Genomic DNA, 21476 nt, shown 5'->3' with positions numbered 1-21476 from the left:
AGGGTTTGAGTGGGCAAAAGATGATAATAACACTCACACTGTATTTTAAAGAACTACTTCTTAACACTCTCAGCTTTGACTACTGTGCCACTCATGATGTAGAAAGCTGAATAATCTTTAAAATAAAGGTCAATTAAATGAAGATACTAGCTTCATGATTACATGTTTTCATTCACACATACAAAGATATAAGAGATGATTTTTATATATTAGAACATCCACAGCAGGATGAAATTCGTGGACAGCTCGCTTTACCTCTGCTCAACTATTTTCATGGGCAGATCTGGGACATTTAGTAGTATTAGAATGGAGCATGTAAGCTGCAAACTATCTGAACAGAATTGTGACCAGTTGCATCCTTACATAGTGTCTGTTTTCCCAACTGGAAACGGAATCTTCTAGCAGGATAACATCCCATGTCACAAGGCTTGAATTGTATTGTAGTGGTTTAAGGAGCATAAGGATTAATCCCAATTAATGTTCTGGCCACCTAACTCACTGGATCTTAACTCGATAGAGCACATTTGGAATGTCATGGAGCGGCAGCTCAGAGCTCGAACACCACCATGTCAGAATATCTTGACCTTACGTGACCGCTGTTTAGATATTTGGTACAACTTGTCTTCAGTCATCTACAAGAACTTGTGGCATCCATGCCAAGGCAAGCTGCAGCTATTTTGCAGGCCAAGATCATGCAATGCATTACTGAATAGGTGGTCATAATGTTTTGGCTCTTCAATGTAGATATCATTTTAAAATGAACTGCATAATATTTTGTATCACAGACCAAAAGATAGAAAATTATGTGACATTGCTTGAACAATTGTCAAAGAATACTCTTTGGCCTGTCAGAATGCTCTGTCAACCACAAAAACAGCAAGTTCCTCAGTTTCATATGAAAATTTCCATCCTCTTCCTGACAAAACATCTAACCATACAATCTCTTTCAATTTAGTAATTATCTTTTTCAAATCATTTTCTGATACAGGCCTTTGTCACAAGCCTGTCAAAATTCTCACAGTGCAGCATAATTTTTACTGCAGTTCTGATCAGTGGCATAGCTAGGATTCCAGCGCTCCGGGACAACTGAAGAAGTTGTGCCCCTTTCTGTGTGCCAAGAATGGAAAACATTTCATTACAAAATTTCGTAGCATCAATTTTTGCACCGCCTGTATGCTGCGCCCGGGACAGATGTCCCCCCTTGCCCCACCCTAGCTACGCCACTGGTTCAACTGGCCAATAAAACTTAGTTTTTCTTCTGACATGGTGAAAACATGAAGAATGATTGTATGGTACTGAATGTCAACCATTACAACCTCTACACAGGTTTGAATTGGGTCACTTTAAGTATAATCACCCTATACTATTACTAACCAAGATCCTATCAAGAATTTCTAGTCAAAAAAACTGGAGCTAAAATTTGTACTAACATATAGACCGAGTGAATAGCAAATTCAAGCTTCCAATTACTGACATATTTTGGTAGGAAGTTGGAAGAAAATATCAGCATTAATAACATTTCACATTTTTTAAAAAGCTTCATTTTATGACAACTAAATTATTAGATTTAATTATTAACTGAAAGGGGAATTCACATACATAAAATCAAACTTTGCATTTAATCTCCCCTTATAAAAGATATCAGCATTTTTTACACAATTACAACTGATATATCCAGAGAAAAAAAAAGTTACAATCAGTAATAAAATTGGATCTGTTAGGTAAGTTAATTTATCTTAGTAAGACACAATTTAGCACTATATGGAGAAAGAAGTTGTATATTTAAATTGATAAAGAATGTTAGAAATTTTTAAAAATTATAAATTTGGCACATTTTATGTTAACAAGAGTTAGAAAAAAATGTTAACATTAAAGTCAGATATTAAGTCTTACAAAAGCAATTTAAAATCAGCATTAAAAGTTTTATATATTTATACTATGCTCTTTTTTATCATATCTGCCAACCTCTAAAGATAAAAATTCAGAAGATTTCTCCCCCAAATTCAGAAGATTTCTCCAAAATTCAGAAGAACACAAAGAATTAATATCATGCTTTGATATTAAAAAAAAAAATAATTTATACAAATATAAAAAAGAAAATTGCACTTACATTAGTAAATCTCAATTAAGTAGTAACTAAAAAATTTATTAGGAAACATAAAACAAGAACTTAATGTTACACAAAATTATTGCAATGAATTTAGAGTGCATTTTTTGGCTTTAGCCAAAAATTCTTTGGAAAATTTCCTGTCATAACAATTAGTTTCCTCTTAACATTTAGCAATTAAAATGTTTTCTAGAGTTTTTGGTGAAATTGAAGAACGAAACATAGTTTTGTTTTTCTTCACAACACTGAAGACTCTATTGCACTCAGCATTACTGTGTGGAATTACGAGAATAGCACATAAAACTCTTGCTAGTCTATCATATTTTGGTGTTCCATCAGCTCTTTTTATTCTTTTTAAGGTACCAACGAGGACATCAAGTCTATCTTCTCCAGAACTGGCAAAGTCTTCAAACTGTGCAGCAGAAAATTGGTTCTGTAGTTTATCTAAAGCATCATTATGGCATTCATTTTCTTTAATTGTTAACAAAAATGGAAATTTATATATAAAAAAACGAATCTTTTCAAAAGATGAATTTTCAATTTGTTTCAAATTTGCCCCTTCAGCATTTAAAAGAACTTCATTTTGCAAAGGAAACTTCCTTACAATGTAATCACAGGCTGAGGAAAAGTACTTTCTAACACATTGAAAAAATTATTTTTTCTCATGATCTTTCAAAGAATTTACAAGTTCCCTGGTTTGATTTCCAATTATAAGATCATTGTCATCCTTTTGATTTGCCAAACTATTATAGGCAACACGAATCAACACACTGTTTTTCACAACGGACGGTTTTACAAACTTAGTATAAAGTTCTTTCAAAAGATCATTAAGAATTTGGATAAGCAGGGGAGATTTTGGCAAAGCTGATTGTAGAAGAGTATTTACACTTTCAAAAATCTTAATGGTACTTAACACAAAACTACAATATGCTTTGTTCAAATCCGAAGAAAGAAGATAGAAAATCCTTTCCTCCCGGCTAATAGAAGACTGTTTCTTCTTCCCTTCAACTTCTTTAACAAAGTTGATCTTTAAGGAGTCTTCTAAGCATTTCCTTTTTAAAGGGTTTGATTCTGTGTGTTGGCTTTTCCCTTTTAAAGCATTTTGATTACAAGCAAAGTTGGTTTTCGGAATCTTATATGCCGACAAATTTGATGGGATCTGTGGTTTCGTTTTGGTCTCTTTGTGGAAATATTTTAGCAATGCATCCCACTGTTCAATAAACCTTCCTAGCGCTCTGCCTAAGGATAACCATCTCGTGCATACATGTTTCAGAATTTTTCTCGTTTCACCAGAGCACAGTTCTTGGAAATTCTTTAGGTTTTCTTTCCTTTTTACAATTTTTTCCAGATAGAAAAACACATCAATCAGAAGCTGGTCAATATTTAATGGTAAAGCAGCTGCAGCTTTTTCTGCTGCCAAATTAATTAAGTGGCATGGGCATCCAATAACAATTAATTGATTTTGTTCTTTTTTGAGGAAAGAGGATACACCCTTTTTGTCAACAACCATGACATTGACAAACTGCATTTCATTTGGTGCAGACATGAGCATTATCTGCACCAAATGAAATGCAGTTTGATATTGGGATGTTAAGTTGTTTCAACTCATTAATTACCAAGGAGGCAATATTTTTATATTTAACAATGGAAGACGCAAAAGATGAGTTTTCATTTCATTAGAAACATCACAGAAATATGTGGCAACGATGAGGTAAAGCTTCCAATCGCTGTCGTTGCTGCCATCGATTGACACCGAAAATGCTGAATTCTGGAGTGCAGCTATCGTTTTACTTTGTGCATCGCAAGCAATTTCGTTCACAATAGATGTTTTCGTGCGAGCACGAGCATATTTCTGAGCAATCTTGGAGTCGGGAAACATCCGTCTGAAAAGTTGACCGGCATGATCGCCAGCGCTTAGCGGCACGTTGTGTTCGATGAGGAATGCAGTAAACAAACACTCTGCCAAAATGACACCGGCATCCAAATTCGTAGCCGAATTTGAAAAAAAATCATCCACTTTCCTTGACATTGTCGAAGCCGAAGCATTAACTTCATGCTTTTTAGACTTAACATGCTTCACAATGTCGCTTCTTCTACCGTGGACTTTTTATGAAGTTACACACACACATGTTGCAAAATGCATAGTTATTTCCTTTGAAGGATTCTTTAATTGTTGGAAATTCGGCTTTGTAGGCAGGCCGAAAATATTGAGAATACGGTTTTTTTTAACTCATTTCGTAACAATGACGTATTAAGAAAATTCGTAGCATGTGAAAAAAATAAATTAAAAAAAGATAAATAAACAGAATGCGACAATCCACGCTCGCCGAGTCCGAGCTGAGTAATTCCTTTGCTGCTGAAGCGAACGCGAAAAAAAGAATCTGGCGCCCACAAAGAAAAGAGTGGGAGAAACAAATTCAGCACATTGGATTGGCTGGTTAAGCGGCGAGTTGGGAGAAACCTCAGGTTACTGGATTCGAAGTAGTCGGTAGTTGGCGGTAAAACACGATGCAATTGGCAAAAATCGCTGAATTGGCGAAAAATTCTAAAATTTCGACAAAAATCACTAAAAACACTTGAAAAAGGAAAAAAATTGTAAAAAATGGATTACGATCGTAAAATCGTAAAGACAAACATATTTTCGTAAAAATTACGAAAAATTCGTAAAAGTTGGCAGGTATGTTTTATACCAGAGATGTCAAACTCATAAGTACACTTGGGCCAAACAAACAAGGTTTAACTTTAGGCGGGCTGCAAAAAAAAAATCAATATTCATAGAAACGTAGATTTATTTCGAATAATACAATAATAAGCATATATATACATATTTATATAGAAAAAAACAAGAAAAATTTAATGTTTACGTCTCTTCTCTGCTATTATCTTTCCTATTTCGGGAGAAATTTTGTTTGCAGTGATAACTTTCAACGCTGACCCAAGGTAAGCATCATTAATACAGTTTCTAATAGGAGACTTATTACCTTTCATGACTGAAAATAACTGCTCGCACCGATAACTGCTACCAAACATGGAAATAATTTCATATGCGAATTTTTGAGTATTTTCAAACCTGGCTGGTAAATATTTGTAAAATTCAGGCACGCCCACTTCAATGAATTCTGCTTTCAAATTTGAGTTGCATTGAATCTCGATCACCTCCATTTGCATATGGCTAGGTACTGAGTCAATACTTATTGAGAAAATCGAAGAAAACAAAAAAAATTTGTCTTCGAGGGAACTAAAATCATTAAACCTCGTTTCAAATTCAGTTGTTAAATTTGCAATTTTTTTGCGTATTTTTGATATGAACAAGTATCATCTAAACTTGATTTGTTCATGCTGCATGTCGGGAAGTGCGTCAAATCTTCATTTTTAAGAATGCTTTAATTATGTGTCAAACATGTTCGTAATGATATCTTTTCCTTGTAACGATAAATTTAAATTGGTTAAGTGTTTGGTTATATCAACCAAGAAAGATAAATCTCGTATTTATATTGGATCGTAACACAAACTTAAGTCTTGATTTTTCATTTTTAAAAACTGACATATTTCTTCTTTCAAATCCCAGAATTGTTTGAGAATCTTGGAGCAAGATAACCAACGTACCTCGGTATAGTAGGACAAATTCGAATATTCACTATCTAACTCACTTAAAAAAGCAGTGAATTGACGCTGATTTAAACCTCGAGAACTTATAAAATTTATAACTTTTTTTCATATATATGACAAAACATTCTCCATATTTATTACTTTCGTGCATAGAACTTCTCGATGTATAATACAGTCAAAAGTCGTTAATCCGGACTCATCGGGACTTCGGCGATTCCGGATTATCGATTTTTTCGGATTATAGATCATCAGTTTAAATCGCATAAGATGGCATGCAGAAATTCTAAAATTAAAAATACGAAACCGTAATTTATGAAATAAAGAACAATTATGATCTAAAAGGTATCAAAATTTACAAAAAAAAAAGCTTAATATTTATTTGTTTACTTTATTAAATATTTCTTTTAATGTAAGTTGTTTAAGTTGCTTCGTTTTATGTGATAATACTTTCTCTTTAATTCTATAAACAGACATAATTTTTTGTTCATTTACAAAGTTCCGCTGTTCAAGTCCCGTAACTGCTGTGCCGAGAATACCGACTAACTTGTCAATCGAAATTTTTTCGTTTTCACTAACCTCTCTGTCACATTCTTCATGTCTTTATCCATTTTTTGCAGCAATTTCACTTTTTGTTTGATGGACATCGAAACATACTTTCGTTTTGTACGATCCTTTGAGAGCTCCAGATTCGGAAATTCTATTTGATATAATCGAAAGTTCAAGTTTACTTTTATAAAATTGCTCTTACAGTCTGCAAAAAATAATAAGCTGGATCCAATTCGAAGATTAAGGAACAACGCAATCATCAACATTAACTGAAATAGATAATTAGATAATTTTAGATTATACCGTCCGTTATACATAAAAGGCGCACGCGAAAACGTATTCTGCACTTGCGCACACGCAAATGCGCAGTCGTAAGAGGTCTTACGCCTATGCGCATGTGTCAACGTGGCGCATGCACAGAAAGTTTTTACCTTTGAGGTCCGGATTATAGATCATTCCGGATTATGGGTGTCCGAATTAACGACTTTTGACTGTACAATGCATATGATGAATGTTTGAACCTTTAATTTCACTAAGTATTTTTCTTAGTAATGCTACGAAGCCCTTGTTTTTCCCGGTCATTGATGGAGCGCCATCTGTAGCTACAGAATTTAATTTTGCCAAAGGTAGATTGTGGTTCTGCAGAAGTCCAAAAAACACAAGTAAATATATCTTCTCCTGTGGTAGTACCAGGCATCGGTATTAGTTCCAGTAATTCCTCAAAAATGTTAAAATTCTTGTCACAAGAACGAAGAAACACTGCTAATTGAGCTTTGCCAATAATGTCCGTGCTCTCGTCATAGGCAATGGAGAAACTTTCAAAACTAGATGATTTTGCTTTGATCTGATGACTTAAATTCGCGGCTAAATCAGTAACTCTTTCCGCAACTGTATTTCGAGACAATGAAATTGATTGAAAAGCCTTCACATTTCCAGGACAAACAATTTCTCCAGCTTTCATTAGGCATTCCTTGATGATCACCGTCAGTAAAAGGCTTCGAATGTTTAGCTATCAACTCGGACAAGACGTAGCTTGCATGTACCGCCGCTTCACTTTCTTGCAATACTTTACTAAACATGGACTGTTGCTTTTTCACTCCTAACTTGAGCTCTTTCAACTTTTCTTCTCTCATTAATCCTTCGTAATTGTTATATTTTGATTTGTGTTGTTCATAATGACGTTTAATATTATATAACTTTGGTACATTAATAGTATTATTACATATCAAGCAGATTATTTTATCTTTTATTTCACAGCAAAAATATTCTAATTCCCATTTTACTTGGAATATTCTATGTTCGTCAGCGATTTTTCGTTTAATTTTACTACCACTTGGTTTTGATATAGACATACTGAATAGAAAGGGCTGGAATAAACACGGTTAACATTAAAAAGTTAACAAAAACTTATTCTTTCCACAAGAGATAAATCAAAATGCTCAAATATTTCTTCAAAAATATTCTAACAATATCACAAAATGTCAAACGTTTAGCAAAAATCAATTAAAAACAGAGAAACTAATTTTATCTCACAGCGAAATCGCTACAAATCAATCGCAGCATTAAGTAAACAAACAGTTCGCTAGACAGGGTTCATAGCCACATTTTAGTTAAAAAAATAAGCCCCTATAAGCACTTTTCAAGCACATTTTAAGAAAAAAAATAAGCACCTGTCTAATTACATTAAATGCATAACCTTAAAATTAGACTCGTAATTTAAAATATGAGAAATGCAGTATTTATTAAGAGAGAATAAGTATTACCTCAACCATGGAAAATAATTACTTTTTTTTAAATTTTAAATAACAGTTCAATTTACAGAACTAGTTTACAATGAAAGAAAAAAAAAAAAAACTATGCAGAACTAAACTATATTACAAGATTTAATGATGAAATTTCACTTCAAAATAGAGGAAATAAATAATAAGGCATATTTATTCTATTCGTTTGGAACTTAATAATAAATACAATTTATTTTTCCACTCATATTGATATTTAACTAATTTAAATCTAAATTCTGAACATTTTCTAAATTTCCATCGTATATCAGTTTTTCCTTAACAGATATTGCAAGAGGAACATTTCTGAGACAGAAATTTGCTTCATGCAGTCATCATTTAACAGTAAAAGCTTAACTACCCACATACTTGAAAATTGGCGAACATTCGGACAGTCGAGCATAACTTGAAAAAGAGGAGCGGAGGGGGGGGGGATAGACTGTAGCCGTTCTTTAGATTTTTCTGCTAAATAAATGCTTTTGACATTTTGATATGTGCATCATATGAAAACAAACCAACAGAACAGAAAAATATTCTGCTTTGCAAGCACAGTAAAACTCTCTCAAGTGTTCATAAACAAATCTCGGACCGAACATCAAAATTAATTATCTCTGCAAAATATCGCAAACATTATTGCGCAATACGTGCGCGGTAATTCTTCCCTACATGATATTACGCAATCGGATTCAACAGCTGCTGCAGGTATTGGAAGAATAAAGAACTAAATAAAGGAAAAGAAAGAGACTTACCAATCTGGGGTGTTTTTCATTCTAATTTTCAACAGACTGCGTTAAATTTCCGGAATAGAATCATTCTTCGCTTGGGGTGGTAGACCGCAGAACTTTTAGTCCTAGTCAATCCAGATTGGAAAGTGACCAAAAAAAAGGTCCGTTGCTTGTTTTGCAGCAAACTGTAACAGTTTCACTCTTCGAGATTTTGCGGAGAAAGGGGAGAACCTCCCAACCTTCGTACTGTATAATGTATTGGCCAAAAAAATGAAATTATTTTGACTATTCGATTACTTTCCCTTTATTTAAGGCATTCCAAATATTATTCCTTAGAAAGCTAATCTGTGTTAAAACACAACCATTTTTGGAAGTTTACTATACTTCAGCAGTTACTGCAATTATGTTATTATAAACATTCATACATATGCTCATAATATAAGTATAACGATCATAATAAACACGAATATGAACTGACCAAGCGGAACGAGAATGCAAATTTTTAAGATCTTTATAGAAATTCAAACGTGTGTAGTATTTGGGTGGGAGGAAAAGAACGCCGAATGTACCGGAGTTTTCTACTGCTTTTGCAATTCTTTGACCAACAGAACGACGGGCACCTACCTGTCTGTACTCTCCGCGCACACCAAAGGTTATGTTAATGCAGAGAAAGGGGGAAAAGCTATTTCCGGGAGTATGATTCACCATCTGACATTCCATATTAGGAAGAAAAGTTGTTTATTTAGTTTCAGCTTTAGTACGGGGGAAAATTGCGCGTTCATTTAAAAAAAAAGCACTAAAAGCAAAAAATAAGCACTAAAAACAAAATAATAAGGGCTTTAAAGAAAATGTAAGCATCTATAAGGGCCTTTATATTTTATTTTCAAATATAAGGACTTATAAGCACTTATAAGGACTGCTACGAACCCTGCTAGAACTACAGCTACTACTGAGATGAGTTGTTTGTTCTCGGCTTTTATAAGCTTTATAATTAATTTCTCGAATATACTGGAAACATCTATAAATATCTGGATTTTTGTGGATGGCAACAGCAATTACGAGATATTTATTTATTAGGTATTGAATGCATGCGCTGTTCTATTTTTAACCTTCCAACGCAGCTGTCTTTTCAAAAATCGTCTGCGTTGCTAAGGCAACATGAAGCAAATCTAATTACAATTCTAAATAAAAAAAGCTAACTAAATAAATAACTATGAAATCCGTAACAATATGAATTAAGTAATAATTAATTAATAAAGCAAAGTGCATGCACATGCATGCACCAATATATCGTACAAAACTATGATTGGAAAACTGAGACCATGAGTTCGGCTATCGGGGGATGCGTACAAGTTCTGAGTGCACATGTCCCCCAAAAGCCGAAGGTAGCTGAATGCAAGCTACTCACACACATTTGTAATTTAAGTAGTGTGCGTGTCAGCTCGCTGTGAGTAATCTAACAACATAACAACACTGAATAAATTATTGTTAATTACTTAGCAGTAAACATTTCATTTTTTTCTTCGTCGATATGTTATTTTATTATTATATATTATTATTTGCCGAGATATTGGCCGGGCCGCAAAAATATTTGTTGTGGGCTGCATGCGGCCCGTGGACCACGAGTTTGGCATCCTTGTTTTATACATTACAAGGATGAATTTTATATAGCTTTAAACATAACATATTTATATGGTATACAGCTATATTTGAAATATTTTCACTATTGTGTCAAATCAAACTTCACAGTAACTACCTCTCACTCAAAAGAATTCAGATTTTTGAAATTATCAGATAAAATATGAAATGTAAATATACCATTTTGGAAAGTTCATCTTGTGCTTCAGATATCCTATCTTTATCATTGCTGTCCACAACAAAAATCAAGCCCTAAAATAACAAACAAAAAAAAAAAAAAAAAAAGCATAATTTATGTCTAATTATACATCATATCAGGAAATGAAATTCTATGGCTGCATAATCAAGGTACAAAACTTATATTAAACTTTTTTTTTTTCAGGTGATAAAAATTAATACAATGAATTCTTGAACTACATGTGGAGTTCAAAGAAAATTCCAAATTACGCATATTTTTCCATTTTAAAAGAAAAGATTGACTTTTAATATGCTAAGTTACATAAATTAATGTTCCATTTCCTGCATTATGAATTTTATGTAACAAGTAAAACTCTTAACATTTGCAGCAAAAGTAACTTACCTGTGTGTTCTGAAAATAATGCCTCCATAAAGGTCTGATTTTATCTTGCCCACCAACATCCCAAACAGTGAAACAAATATTCTTGTACTCAACTGTTTCAACATTAAATCCTAAAAAAAAAAAAATAAATAATAAATAAAGGAAAAATTCACACACAACATGAAAAATGAAACAAAATAGGATTTGAACACATTTATATCATAGTTAAATAATATTTTCGGAACTACTCTTATATGCACCCTCAAGTTGCCAAATTTCTCGCCAAACATTTTTGGTGAGAAACTGCGCGCTGCCATATTACTATCTAAATTTTTTGTCTACATTTCGAACTTTAAGCCTAAAATGTCTCCAAAAACGCGATTTTCACACATGCAAAAACCACGTTTCAAACACACAATTTAAGCTAAAAATCCGAAACAAAAACAAAAAATTTAGGTAGCAAAAACGTAAAGGTAAAGTTTCTAACCAAAAATATCTGACCAGAATCCATTTACACAGCGATATCTTTTAACTTAAAAAAAATCTACGAATTGCACAATCTAGGCAACGAACTACGCAAATCTCGCTTTAATAAATTAACATAACAACAATAAATTTCAAAGAATACCATGCACACAATATCCTGTTTAAACTTAAAAAACCATCTACGAATTGCACAATCTAAACTTTGTGCACAAATTAATCAAATAAACTAAATTACAAACAATTCAAAAAACAACGATAACAACAAAAATCCATAGTAAAAGAAAATGAACATAACATTCTACAAAATAAAAACAGTAAAATAAAATGCACTTAACCATAATACATTACTGAATAAAATTTTGCCAGTCACAACAACGTCTCTGAACAAAAGTGCTATGATTTTGCTATATCGCATGTCTTTCCGAGATTCAAAATTTCGAAAGTAATGATAAAAACTTCCTCCAAAGTTAACTTACTACACCAAAACCACAATCCAATAGTAATATATTACATAAAGCAGTGATTTTCAACCTTTTGTGTGAAATGCCTCTTCTGGAAGTACATGTAACTGGCATACACACTTTGCATAGGTAAATAAAATTATAAATGTAAAGAATAACAAGGAATTCGAAGCAATGTGTGTGTTAAACTCTCTATTCAAAAATTCAATACATCAATTAATAGAAAAAATGACAAAAAATTTAATAAATCTTACTACATTTTTAACATTTCCCGTGATTTTTAATATAATAAATAATTTCTTATATTTACTAGGCAATAAATGATACTACTACTTGGCATTTTACTAAGCAATCAATGATAACGATTATTATTATAATGCTGATTTTTATTTTAAAACTGCTGAAATACATTTTCGTATTTATGCTTGGAAAATACCTCAGTATTTTCATTATATAGTGACCATTTCAATATTTACTTTTTTAGAGTGGCTACGGATGAAAAAGAAGTCTCAGAAATTAAGAAGTAACAATATTGTTAATGTATTAACTTCATAATTAAACTCGATGAATTTGAGCTCTTATGGCATATTCCCAAAAATTTCGGACTGTAGGTTAACCATTATTATTAAAAATGAAACTTGTGTAAGTATATACATATATACCTACGTGTAATGATGTCACTTTTAATAACAGCATAGATACATAATGATGAGAAGCAATTTATAATAGCTTGGTGCAGACTTATCATCATAAATTTACACTTTTTATTCTTAATATTACATTTTTTAATGAAGCCTCACATTTAATGCAAACCATGTCCATTCTTTTAAGAACTTCGTATTTTTTAGGTTAGTGATAAAGCAGGCAGATAGCAACTTAACAGCAAAGATTTGCCATATAGTGATATTTTTAGCTGCTAAGATAACAGAGTAGCAGGGGTGTAGCTAGAGGGGGGATCTGTCCCGGGCGCAGAATCGAAGGGGCGCCAAACTGATGTTACGACATTTTAGAATTAAACGTTTTCTATCCTTGGCAAGCAGTAGGGGGCACGAAATCTTCAGTTGTCCCTGGGCGCTGAAAACCCTAGCTACGACTCTGCAGAGTAGGAATGCATAATTCCCAGATTTTAATATTAAGCATTATATAACAGATTGTATCATTAAGATTATGTAAGAAGGATTAATTACAAAGTGATGATTTATTATAATGAGTTTTAAAATACCACAGAAATTCCAAAAATACACTTTGATCTTCATAAACACACCTGTCAACAAAAGACTCATTAACAACTCCAACATCGTAACTTTTAATACTAAATTTACTTTCCACAAATCTAAAATACACGACTGAAACCTTCCCACCACGTCTATCATTGCAACATAGGCCATTTCAAAACACACACGACACTGCAGCAAAATAGTTAAGTTTCAACGTCAAAAGGTTGCCATACAAAGAGCATCATCCACCAAACCATCCCACAGCACGGAATCATGCCAAAATCAGCACAAAACACATATTGCCACATTTGGTGATCTTAGGGCGCATATAAGAGTAGAGCAAAAAAAATTGTGCATTCTCCATAGAAAAAAAAATTGGAAGCAGCTTTGGCTAATCTTTGGAGTATGGTAACAGGCAGTTTGGCGACATTTTGGTAGGCGATAAAGGACCTAGGACTTTGGCAATAATGTGAGAAGTACCCAGTTCCAATTACGCATTATTTTGTATGAGAGATCATGAGATATGTAATGTGACATTTATGGACGAATCACAGTTCTTTAATCGGAAAAAGGGGGAAATTTGGAAAAATATCTGCAGTACTTTATACCATTTTATATTTAGCTTCATTGTGTGTTGTGTGAAATAGTGTAGCTCAATTTTTGGATCCCATGGCCCTATTATGTAAAGTGAATTTGAAATTTTTATTACATTTAACATTTTGTATTTAGCTTCATTGTGTTTTGTGAGGGAATGAAATGAGATTGTGTGAAAGGAAGGATATTACAGATAAGTTTGAATGGCGGTGCAAGAAATTTTATGAAAATGGACATTTTGTGATCCGCCATGCACTCAAGATTCTGTAGAAGATTAGGTAAGTTAGTATTTTTAATCATTTGAGGATATTATTTTATGCATTGTTCTAAACATAAGGAATAAATAAATTAATATGCTATTATTGGAAAATTTTTATTAGCAATGAATTAGTTTAAAGTACAGTCAAAAGTCGTTAATCCGGACTTGTTGGGACTTCAGCGATTCCGGATTACAGATCATCAGTTTAAATCTCGTAAGATGGCATGCAGAAATTCTAAAATTAAAAATATGAAACCGTAATTTATGAAATAAAGAACAATTATGATCTAAAGGGTATCAAAATTTACAAAAAAAAAAGGCTTAATATTTATTTGTTTACTTTATTAAACATTTCTTTCAATGTAAGTTGTTTAAGTTGCTTCGTTTTATGTGATAATACTTTCTCTTTAATTCTATAAACAGACATAATTTCTTGTTCGGTTACAAAGTTCCGCTGTTCAAGTCCCTTAATTGCCGTGCCGAGAATACCGACTAACTTGTCAATCGAAATTTTTTCGTTTTCACTAACCTCTCTGTCACCTTCTTCATGTCTTTATCCATTTTTTGCAGCAATTCCACTTTCTGTTTGATGGACATCGAAACATACTTTCATTTTGTAGATCCTTTGGGAGCTCCAGCATTGGAAATTCTATTTGACATAATCGAAAGTTCAAGTTTACTTTTATAAAATTGCTCTTACAGCCTGCAAAAACTAATAAACCGGATCCAATTCGAAGATTAAGGTACAACGCAATCAACATTAACTGAAACAGATAATTAGATAATTTTAGCTTATACCGTCCGTTATACATAAAGCACGCACGCGAAAACGTATTCTGCACTTGCGCACACGCGTACGTGCAGTCGTAAAGGTCTTTCGCGCATGCGTAAACGCCTATGCGCATGTGTCAACGCGGCGCATGCGCAGAAAGTTTTTAGCTTTGAGGTCTGAATTATAGATCATTCCGGATTATGGGTGTCTGAATTAACGACTTTTGACTGTAATTAAGATTTTAAGTTAATTTTTATTAATTTAATGTATGTGTTTATTTATATTTTAAGTAGTGTTTTTAATTTAATTATATTTTAATTAAATGATAGTTATTTTGTGAATTATATGTTTGTAGCATTTTAGAATATGTTTCAGTAGAAGTAGACGTGCATGGAAATAATTTAAATATTTGACACTGAGTATTTGCAACCATATTTAATGTTTGCGTTATAAATTCGCAGGTGACAATTATAATAGATAATTTAGAGAGAAATGTTTTTGGATATTTTATTTATTTTATACGTGCAAATGATCATCCTTGGAAAGGGTATATACTTTTTCGCTATCAGGTAATTTCATATATGTCCTTTTTGCCGACTTTAAAGATTCACAAAATTTTCCTGCATTTTTGTGGAAATTTTTCTAATTTATGAGAAAAAAGCAGTGTACATGGATAAAGTCAAGAGTATGCGCAATGCCATTTTTGTGCAATTTTGGGATTTTTTTTAAGTAAAAATAAGTCGACGTGTACGTGGTTACCGTGTATGTGCCATTCTGAAAAACGGGGCAAGGAGTTTGCGATTATGCACTTTCTCCCAATTTTGCAGTTAATATTCGTCATGATTAAGCACTTTTGTTCCATAAAATTTCTAACATAAGCGTAATTTGGCTAGCAGATTGTTGGAAAAAATGTTGAGTAAATAAAAAGAAAAGAAACCTGTCTTTACTTCGTGAAGACAAAATGGTGCCGAAAAAAAAGTAGAAGGTTGCTGTAGCAGGGTTGGTTGCCAAATTTTCGCCAAAAATCGCCAAATTACCATAATCCAAAGATTAACCGCAGCTTTTACGCTTTTAAAGAAGAAATAAGTAGGGAGATAAATGCAATGTTTACAAAATCCTGACAAGTATGATTTTTCCTACATTGCATCCTTAGCTAATTCTGCCATTACCCTGCTCATATATGCCAGTGCTACAAAATTAGCAGCTTATGAAAAGTGCGAGAACTGAGATTTCTGATTTATTAAAAGAATTTTTTTTTGTTTGTTTCTTTCTTTATATATATATATATATATATATCCTGCTGATATCTTGCTGATCTTGTCAAATATGTTTGGTTAAAAACTTTACGTTTTTGCTATCTAAATTTTTTTTTTGTTTCATATTTTTAGCTTAAATTGTGTGTTTAAAATATGGTTTTTGCAGACATTTTAGGCTAAAAGTTTGAAATGTAGAGAAAAAATTTAGGTAGTAATATGGCGGCATAGAGTTTCTCACCAAAAATGTTTGGCAAGAAATTCGTCGCCGCATATAAGAGTAGTTCCGGAATTATATTTTGATTTACCTGCAGAAGTTACGACTATCTTATTTTTAAAATTTACCTTTTAATCACCATCACATCTAAAAAATTAAACTATACATTTTGAGAAATATAAAAGTAATTATACATAAAACATAATGCAAAATTTTTATATGAATCATAATATAAAAAGGATTTAAAAAAAATATAAGCATACCTATTGTTGGTATAGTAGTAACAATCTCACCAAGCTTCAGTTTATACAGAATTGTAGTCTTTCCAGCAGCATCAAGACCAACTATATATAACAAATATAATATAGTTCTAAGTATGAATAACAGTTTATAAATATATGAAACATTTCAATACTTGAATTTGCATTTAAATACTGCCTCAATACTAAAATGACCACTTTCTTCAAATCCATAAACACTACTCAGTGGTACAGCTAAAACTTTTGCCACCCAGGCTAGTCCTTGAACTTGTCACTTCTCTCCATATGCACACAAATAATTACAAAAAATATCAAAACATGTAGGGAAATTAATTAAAACTCTACATTTCAGAATTAATGTTGTTATTAATATTGATGATTACTATTTAATGTTGGATTTTGCTTGTTTTTCTTTTTTTTTTTTTTTGGTCAACAAAATGATTGGTTGCCATGTGGAAATCGATTCACTGGCATTGTTATTAAATAGACAGTACAGAAATATTTCTTAAATGCAAAATATGCATTAGTAATTCTTAAATACTCCTTAGATGATTCTTATATATAAAATGCTTCTTACTAGAAGCAACATGATAATACAGAAGAAAATTCGGGGAAGTGCAGAATTCCCCACTGCTAAGGGCGTTTTTAAGAATTGCACATATACTCGGTATCCATGTACACATCAACCAATTTTCACTAAAAAAAATTCCCAGAATTGCCCAAAAATGGTAATTTGCACTTCCTTGACTTTATCTATAAACACATCAACCTATTTTCATTTAAAAAGTAAAAGAAAATTGACGAAAATAAAATTGCTTTTACCCTTGTAAAAAGCACCAAACAAATAAGTGAGCAATTCTGCACTTTACCGGAAAATTTACTGTAATATTACAAAATTTGGAACTTTGTTAATCATATTCTTAGATGAACGGCAAAAATTATAAAGGACCACCCTTCCACATTCCTGTTTAATTTTTTCTACCAGTAATGGAACTATAGCTTTGAAATACTTCAATCTTAATGAAGAATTCTTCATTATTAATGTCAATGAGATGATAATTTGGTTTGGTTCATATTTGTAATTTTCATTCTAAAAGTTTTAATGGAATAAAAAAAAGTATAACAAGAGTATATCGCTGATGAAATCTGACGATGATTTCTTTGAATACTTTATCTAGAGTAAAAACTTGTTTCCTTCTGTATTTATTTCCACATGGATATTTAGAGTCCAAATATTCTTCAACGGTCTCGACAATCCACCTGTCTCATCCCTACAAAATGTTTGACACAAAACATAACGCCCAGGGTGGACATCTCTCACCTCTAGCTACACCACTGACACTACATACTAAAACACATATTTATTTACAACTTTTTTTTTTTTATTGAATACATTAATGTCCATATAAACAAACAAGTACAAAATTTCAACGTTTTCTATCTTTTTAAGGAATCAAATTTTAGTTTTTATCAAAAATAAATTATGTCTTAATTAAAATGCATTGCCAGAGTAGATCAGGAATAGGATAAACTAAGAAAAATATACAAGTTTTCAATTAAAAATACCTGCAAAGTTTTTATTTCTAGAATACAAACTTGTCTAGCACCACCAATCAACTATTGTCACATACCATCATAGAAACATATGATTTCTGAATTCTCAATCTCCCCATCCACAAAACATATGTAACAATCACCGATATAAAGCATTGAACTTCATACTAATGGTCAAAGCCGGCTTACAATTTTAAACAGCAATCATTACGCAAAAATTATGTTAAATTACAACAAAATTCAACTTTTAGCATATTTACTACGCACCGAAAACGCCTGCTTATAAACAAAGTTAATTAACTAAAAGTTTTAATAATAACTAATTGGTACGCATGAATCTACCTTTAACAGTAAAAACGAATAATAACTTACCCATTAATATTCGAACTTGTTTCTTGCCGAAAAGGCGAGTAAAAATACTAGAAATCGTAAGTCCCATAATGAGAGCACTAAATTGCACCACCTATTATGTTATTCAAAAGTTTTTATCCGCCACAACTGTACGATACGCCTAAAACTCAAAAAATGCACAACACATTAATGCCACGTCTTTTTCGCAAACAAAAATTTTTATCTGACGTACGCCACAAAATAATTCTGCGGAGAGTGCGCAGATTAAAAAATATTGACTAACAAAGTTTAATAATTACAACTGTTTAATAAAATGCAAGTGAGCATTAACTTCGTATTAACACCACCTCTCACTTAATTCTGCAAATCATATAATTTACGTAATATATAACAACTACAATGATTTTGCAATCGATGAATCGCTATTATGGCGGCCTGTACTTCCGGTAATTAAGGTACCTTACCTGGAGTTAATTGAAAATCTTGGATTTTTAATGAACCAACGTTTGCCGAAAAATAGAAACTTTCGAAAACACATAAGACATCATATTTTAATTCACAGTTATTAGTCCCCCCCCATAAAATTGTATTAGATTAATATATAACTAAACATGAGTTTCCTTTTAATCAAAAAGTCAATTTTCAACTTTTGATAAGTGTATCATGTTTCTTTACTTTAGTTGTAGGATGTTTTCTTAATTTCATTTAGTTAGCTGCATTTTGCGTTCCTTCTAAAAGTTAATTCATTTAATGAGGGGTAAATTAAAATAATTTCATGATTTTTTTAATCTGAATATATTTATATATTTATTATGTGCTTTTCTATTTATTTATTATGTGTATACGGGAACGGAGGGATGCCCCTTGGAAGTTTTTTTGAGGGAAAATCTCTCGTATACACGTTACACATGAAGAAAAAAATAAATCAAGTTCCATTAACCTCTTAATTTACATTTAAAAAAGGCTGAGTACTCTACGACCTATGAGGTTTTATCTAATGATATGAAAGCCATTCTTAAAACTTTAGGAGGAATGGTACGGATGTATAAGAAAGAATTTCATAGTGTATAAATGTAAATAACATTTCTTTTTTGGAAAATTTGTATGATATTTATTTATATATCTGTATTTTCTTTGACTGAAAAATAGACAAGTAGACGATGTTTCATTTCCTGACTCGCTACTGTTTGCCGATTAACATGAAGGTATTTTCCTTTGTAAAATCTGCTACTAAATTTTCATTTTTCATTAATTCACCAAATTAATTTTTAAAGTTCTGCTTTCTTAAATTACGATATTTTTCGCCAATACTACATGGCGAGGATATGAATTCACCAAAAGCAACCCGGACAGCACGTTCCTTTCTGTCCTTGCAAAAATTTCCAGATTCTAACCGTCATTTCTTTTGCCAGAGGATGTTTTACGAGGTGCAAGTAATTATATATTCACTGTTGTAACTTTCCCTTCTACATAAAGTCGTTATAAAAATTTTTTAAATTTATTATCAAAGTATAATTAGATTTAAAAATTCAATGAGTCCTATATTTTATATATTTTTAATATTTTTTAATTTATATCTGAAGCTATCTCTTATATTCGCATGCATAGATTTGTTCTGCAGGGCTGGAGTTTTTAATTTTCAGCTGGGCCGGAAATGGTTCTCTGCATTATAATGCCTTGGAGAGGTTTTACTGCTTAATTAGAAAGATGACACTCGAAGATAGACGTAACTGTAAATTTCACACATAATTTTATCCCTGACAAATTAATTCTAAGGACACATATTCTTTTTCATTTCACATCATCATTGCCAGTGCGCTATGCACCCCACCATTTTATACAGATTATATTTTTAGAACAATAGACAGTAGCTGACAAAGGCTAAGCGAGCGAACTAGCATCTTAGCGGGAAAAGAGCTGAAGCAAAATTGCGCAGTTATCCAACACTGAGCTCATCAAGAGAAAGTTTTGGTTAAAGTTGTTTATTAAGAAAAAGTCTCAGCTCTCCAAATTTTGAGTTCAAATTCCAAATTAGCTATATCATCAGCATTATACAAGTCATATGAGATGGAATGATCCATAAATGACGCAGTCCAGAAAAAGACATTACTATTTTTAGAATAGAGAGGGGAAATTAAGAGGCTACTGCTAGTTTAAATTATAATTTAATTTATATATTTTTATCTATATCTATCCATCTCTCTCTCTATATATATATATAAAGATATAAAGTAAGAAATTTAGAACTCATTTTTCACAAAGACCAAAATTGAAATTCGTAAGTTATAAATTTCAAATAATCCCATAAATACCATAAGTTAAAACCAATTTAAAAATTTGGAGAAGAGAGATTTCAATTGATTTCAGTGTTCTTTTTCCTGACGAAGTGGCATTGAAGTTGATTGAAATCCTCTTCTCTTATATTCTTTTTTCTTTAAATTGCACTGATGTTTTGAATTGGGGTATTGATTGTTTTAAAAGTTTTGGTTTTAACATTTTTTAAATTCCTTATTGCATTTGCAGGATATTATTTAAAATTTATTCTTATGAATTTCAATTTTTTGTCTTTGTGAAAAATTAGTTCTAAATTTCTTTCTTGGTGTCTTTACTAATAATTTTTCACCAGCTTTAAATTATTTAAAATTATTACAAGCTCGAAAATACTCCCTTTTTCACTAATTTTATCATTCGAAAATCGAGTGCGAATAGTTTAATTTTCCGAAGGACGCGGTTACGGAAAGAACACAACAAATGAAAAGTGTTTATGGATAAACTGCCAGTAACTATTACAGTATTATATATTTAAAAGAAACCTACTTCGTAATAAGAATAGATAGTAATATTAACATTACACTATCTAATAAAATATCTTCATTTATACTCCCCCCCCCATATCTTGAATCTTGCCCGTCCACTGCTACTTCCTAGGTCTCAAATCATTAAGTGATGCTAGAATTGTTTAATGCCGTCTGCTACAGCTTGCAAGTCGTCGGCATCACCACCGTTGTCATTGTCTTAGTCACATTCAGTCTCTCTTTTCACATACAGTGATCTTCAGAACCATCAAGAGATAGATATCCCCGTTTTTCT

At 32.0% G+C, this 21476-nt stretch overlaps 1 protein-coding gene across 1 annotated transcript in view; it reads right to left on the bottom strand.

The window, feature by feature from the left end:
• The window catches only part of LOC118191913 (ADP-ribosylation factor 4), a 29889-nt gene extending 11121 nt beyond the window's left edge, over positions 1-18768 (bottom strand). Inside the window, exons 1-4 of the mRNA XM_035362776.2 lie at positions 18408-18768; positions 16485-16565; positions 10984-11093; positions 10584-10655 (exon numbers count right to left, since the gene is read on the bottom strand). Of these exons, the coding sequence (XP_035218667.1) occupies positions 10584-10655; positions 10984-11093; positions 16485-16565; positions 18408-18474 (330 nt within the window). The 5' untranslated portion in view covers positions 18475-18768. The remainder of the gene's footprint in view (positions 1-10583; positions 10656-10983; positions 11094-16484; positions 16566-18407) is intronic.
• Between the last annotated feature and the right edge of the window lie 2708 nt (positions 18769-21476).

Source organism: Stegodyphus dumicola, chromosome 3 (genome assembly GCF_044657685.1).
Source record: "Stegodyphus dumicola isolate Sdum_Otavi_A_Nest chromosome 3, ASM4465768v1".
In the NCBI taxonomy this organism is placed as follows: Eukaryota; Metazoa; Arthropoda; class Arachnida; order Araneae; family Eresidae; genus Stegodyphus; species Stegodyphus dumicola.
Note: the sequence above shows the minus strand (reverse complement) of the source record. Positions and strands in the feature narration are given on the sequence as shown.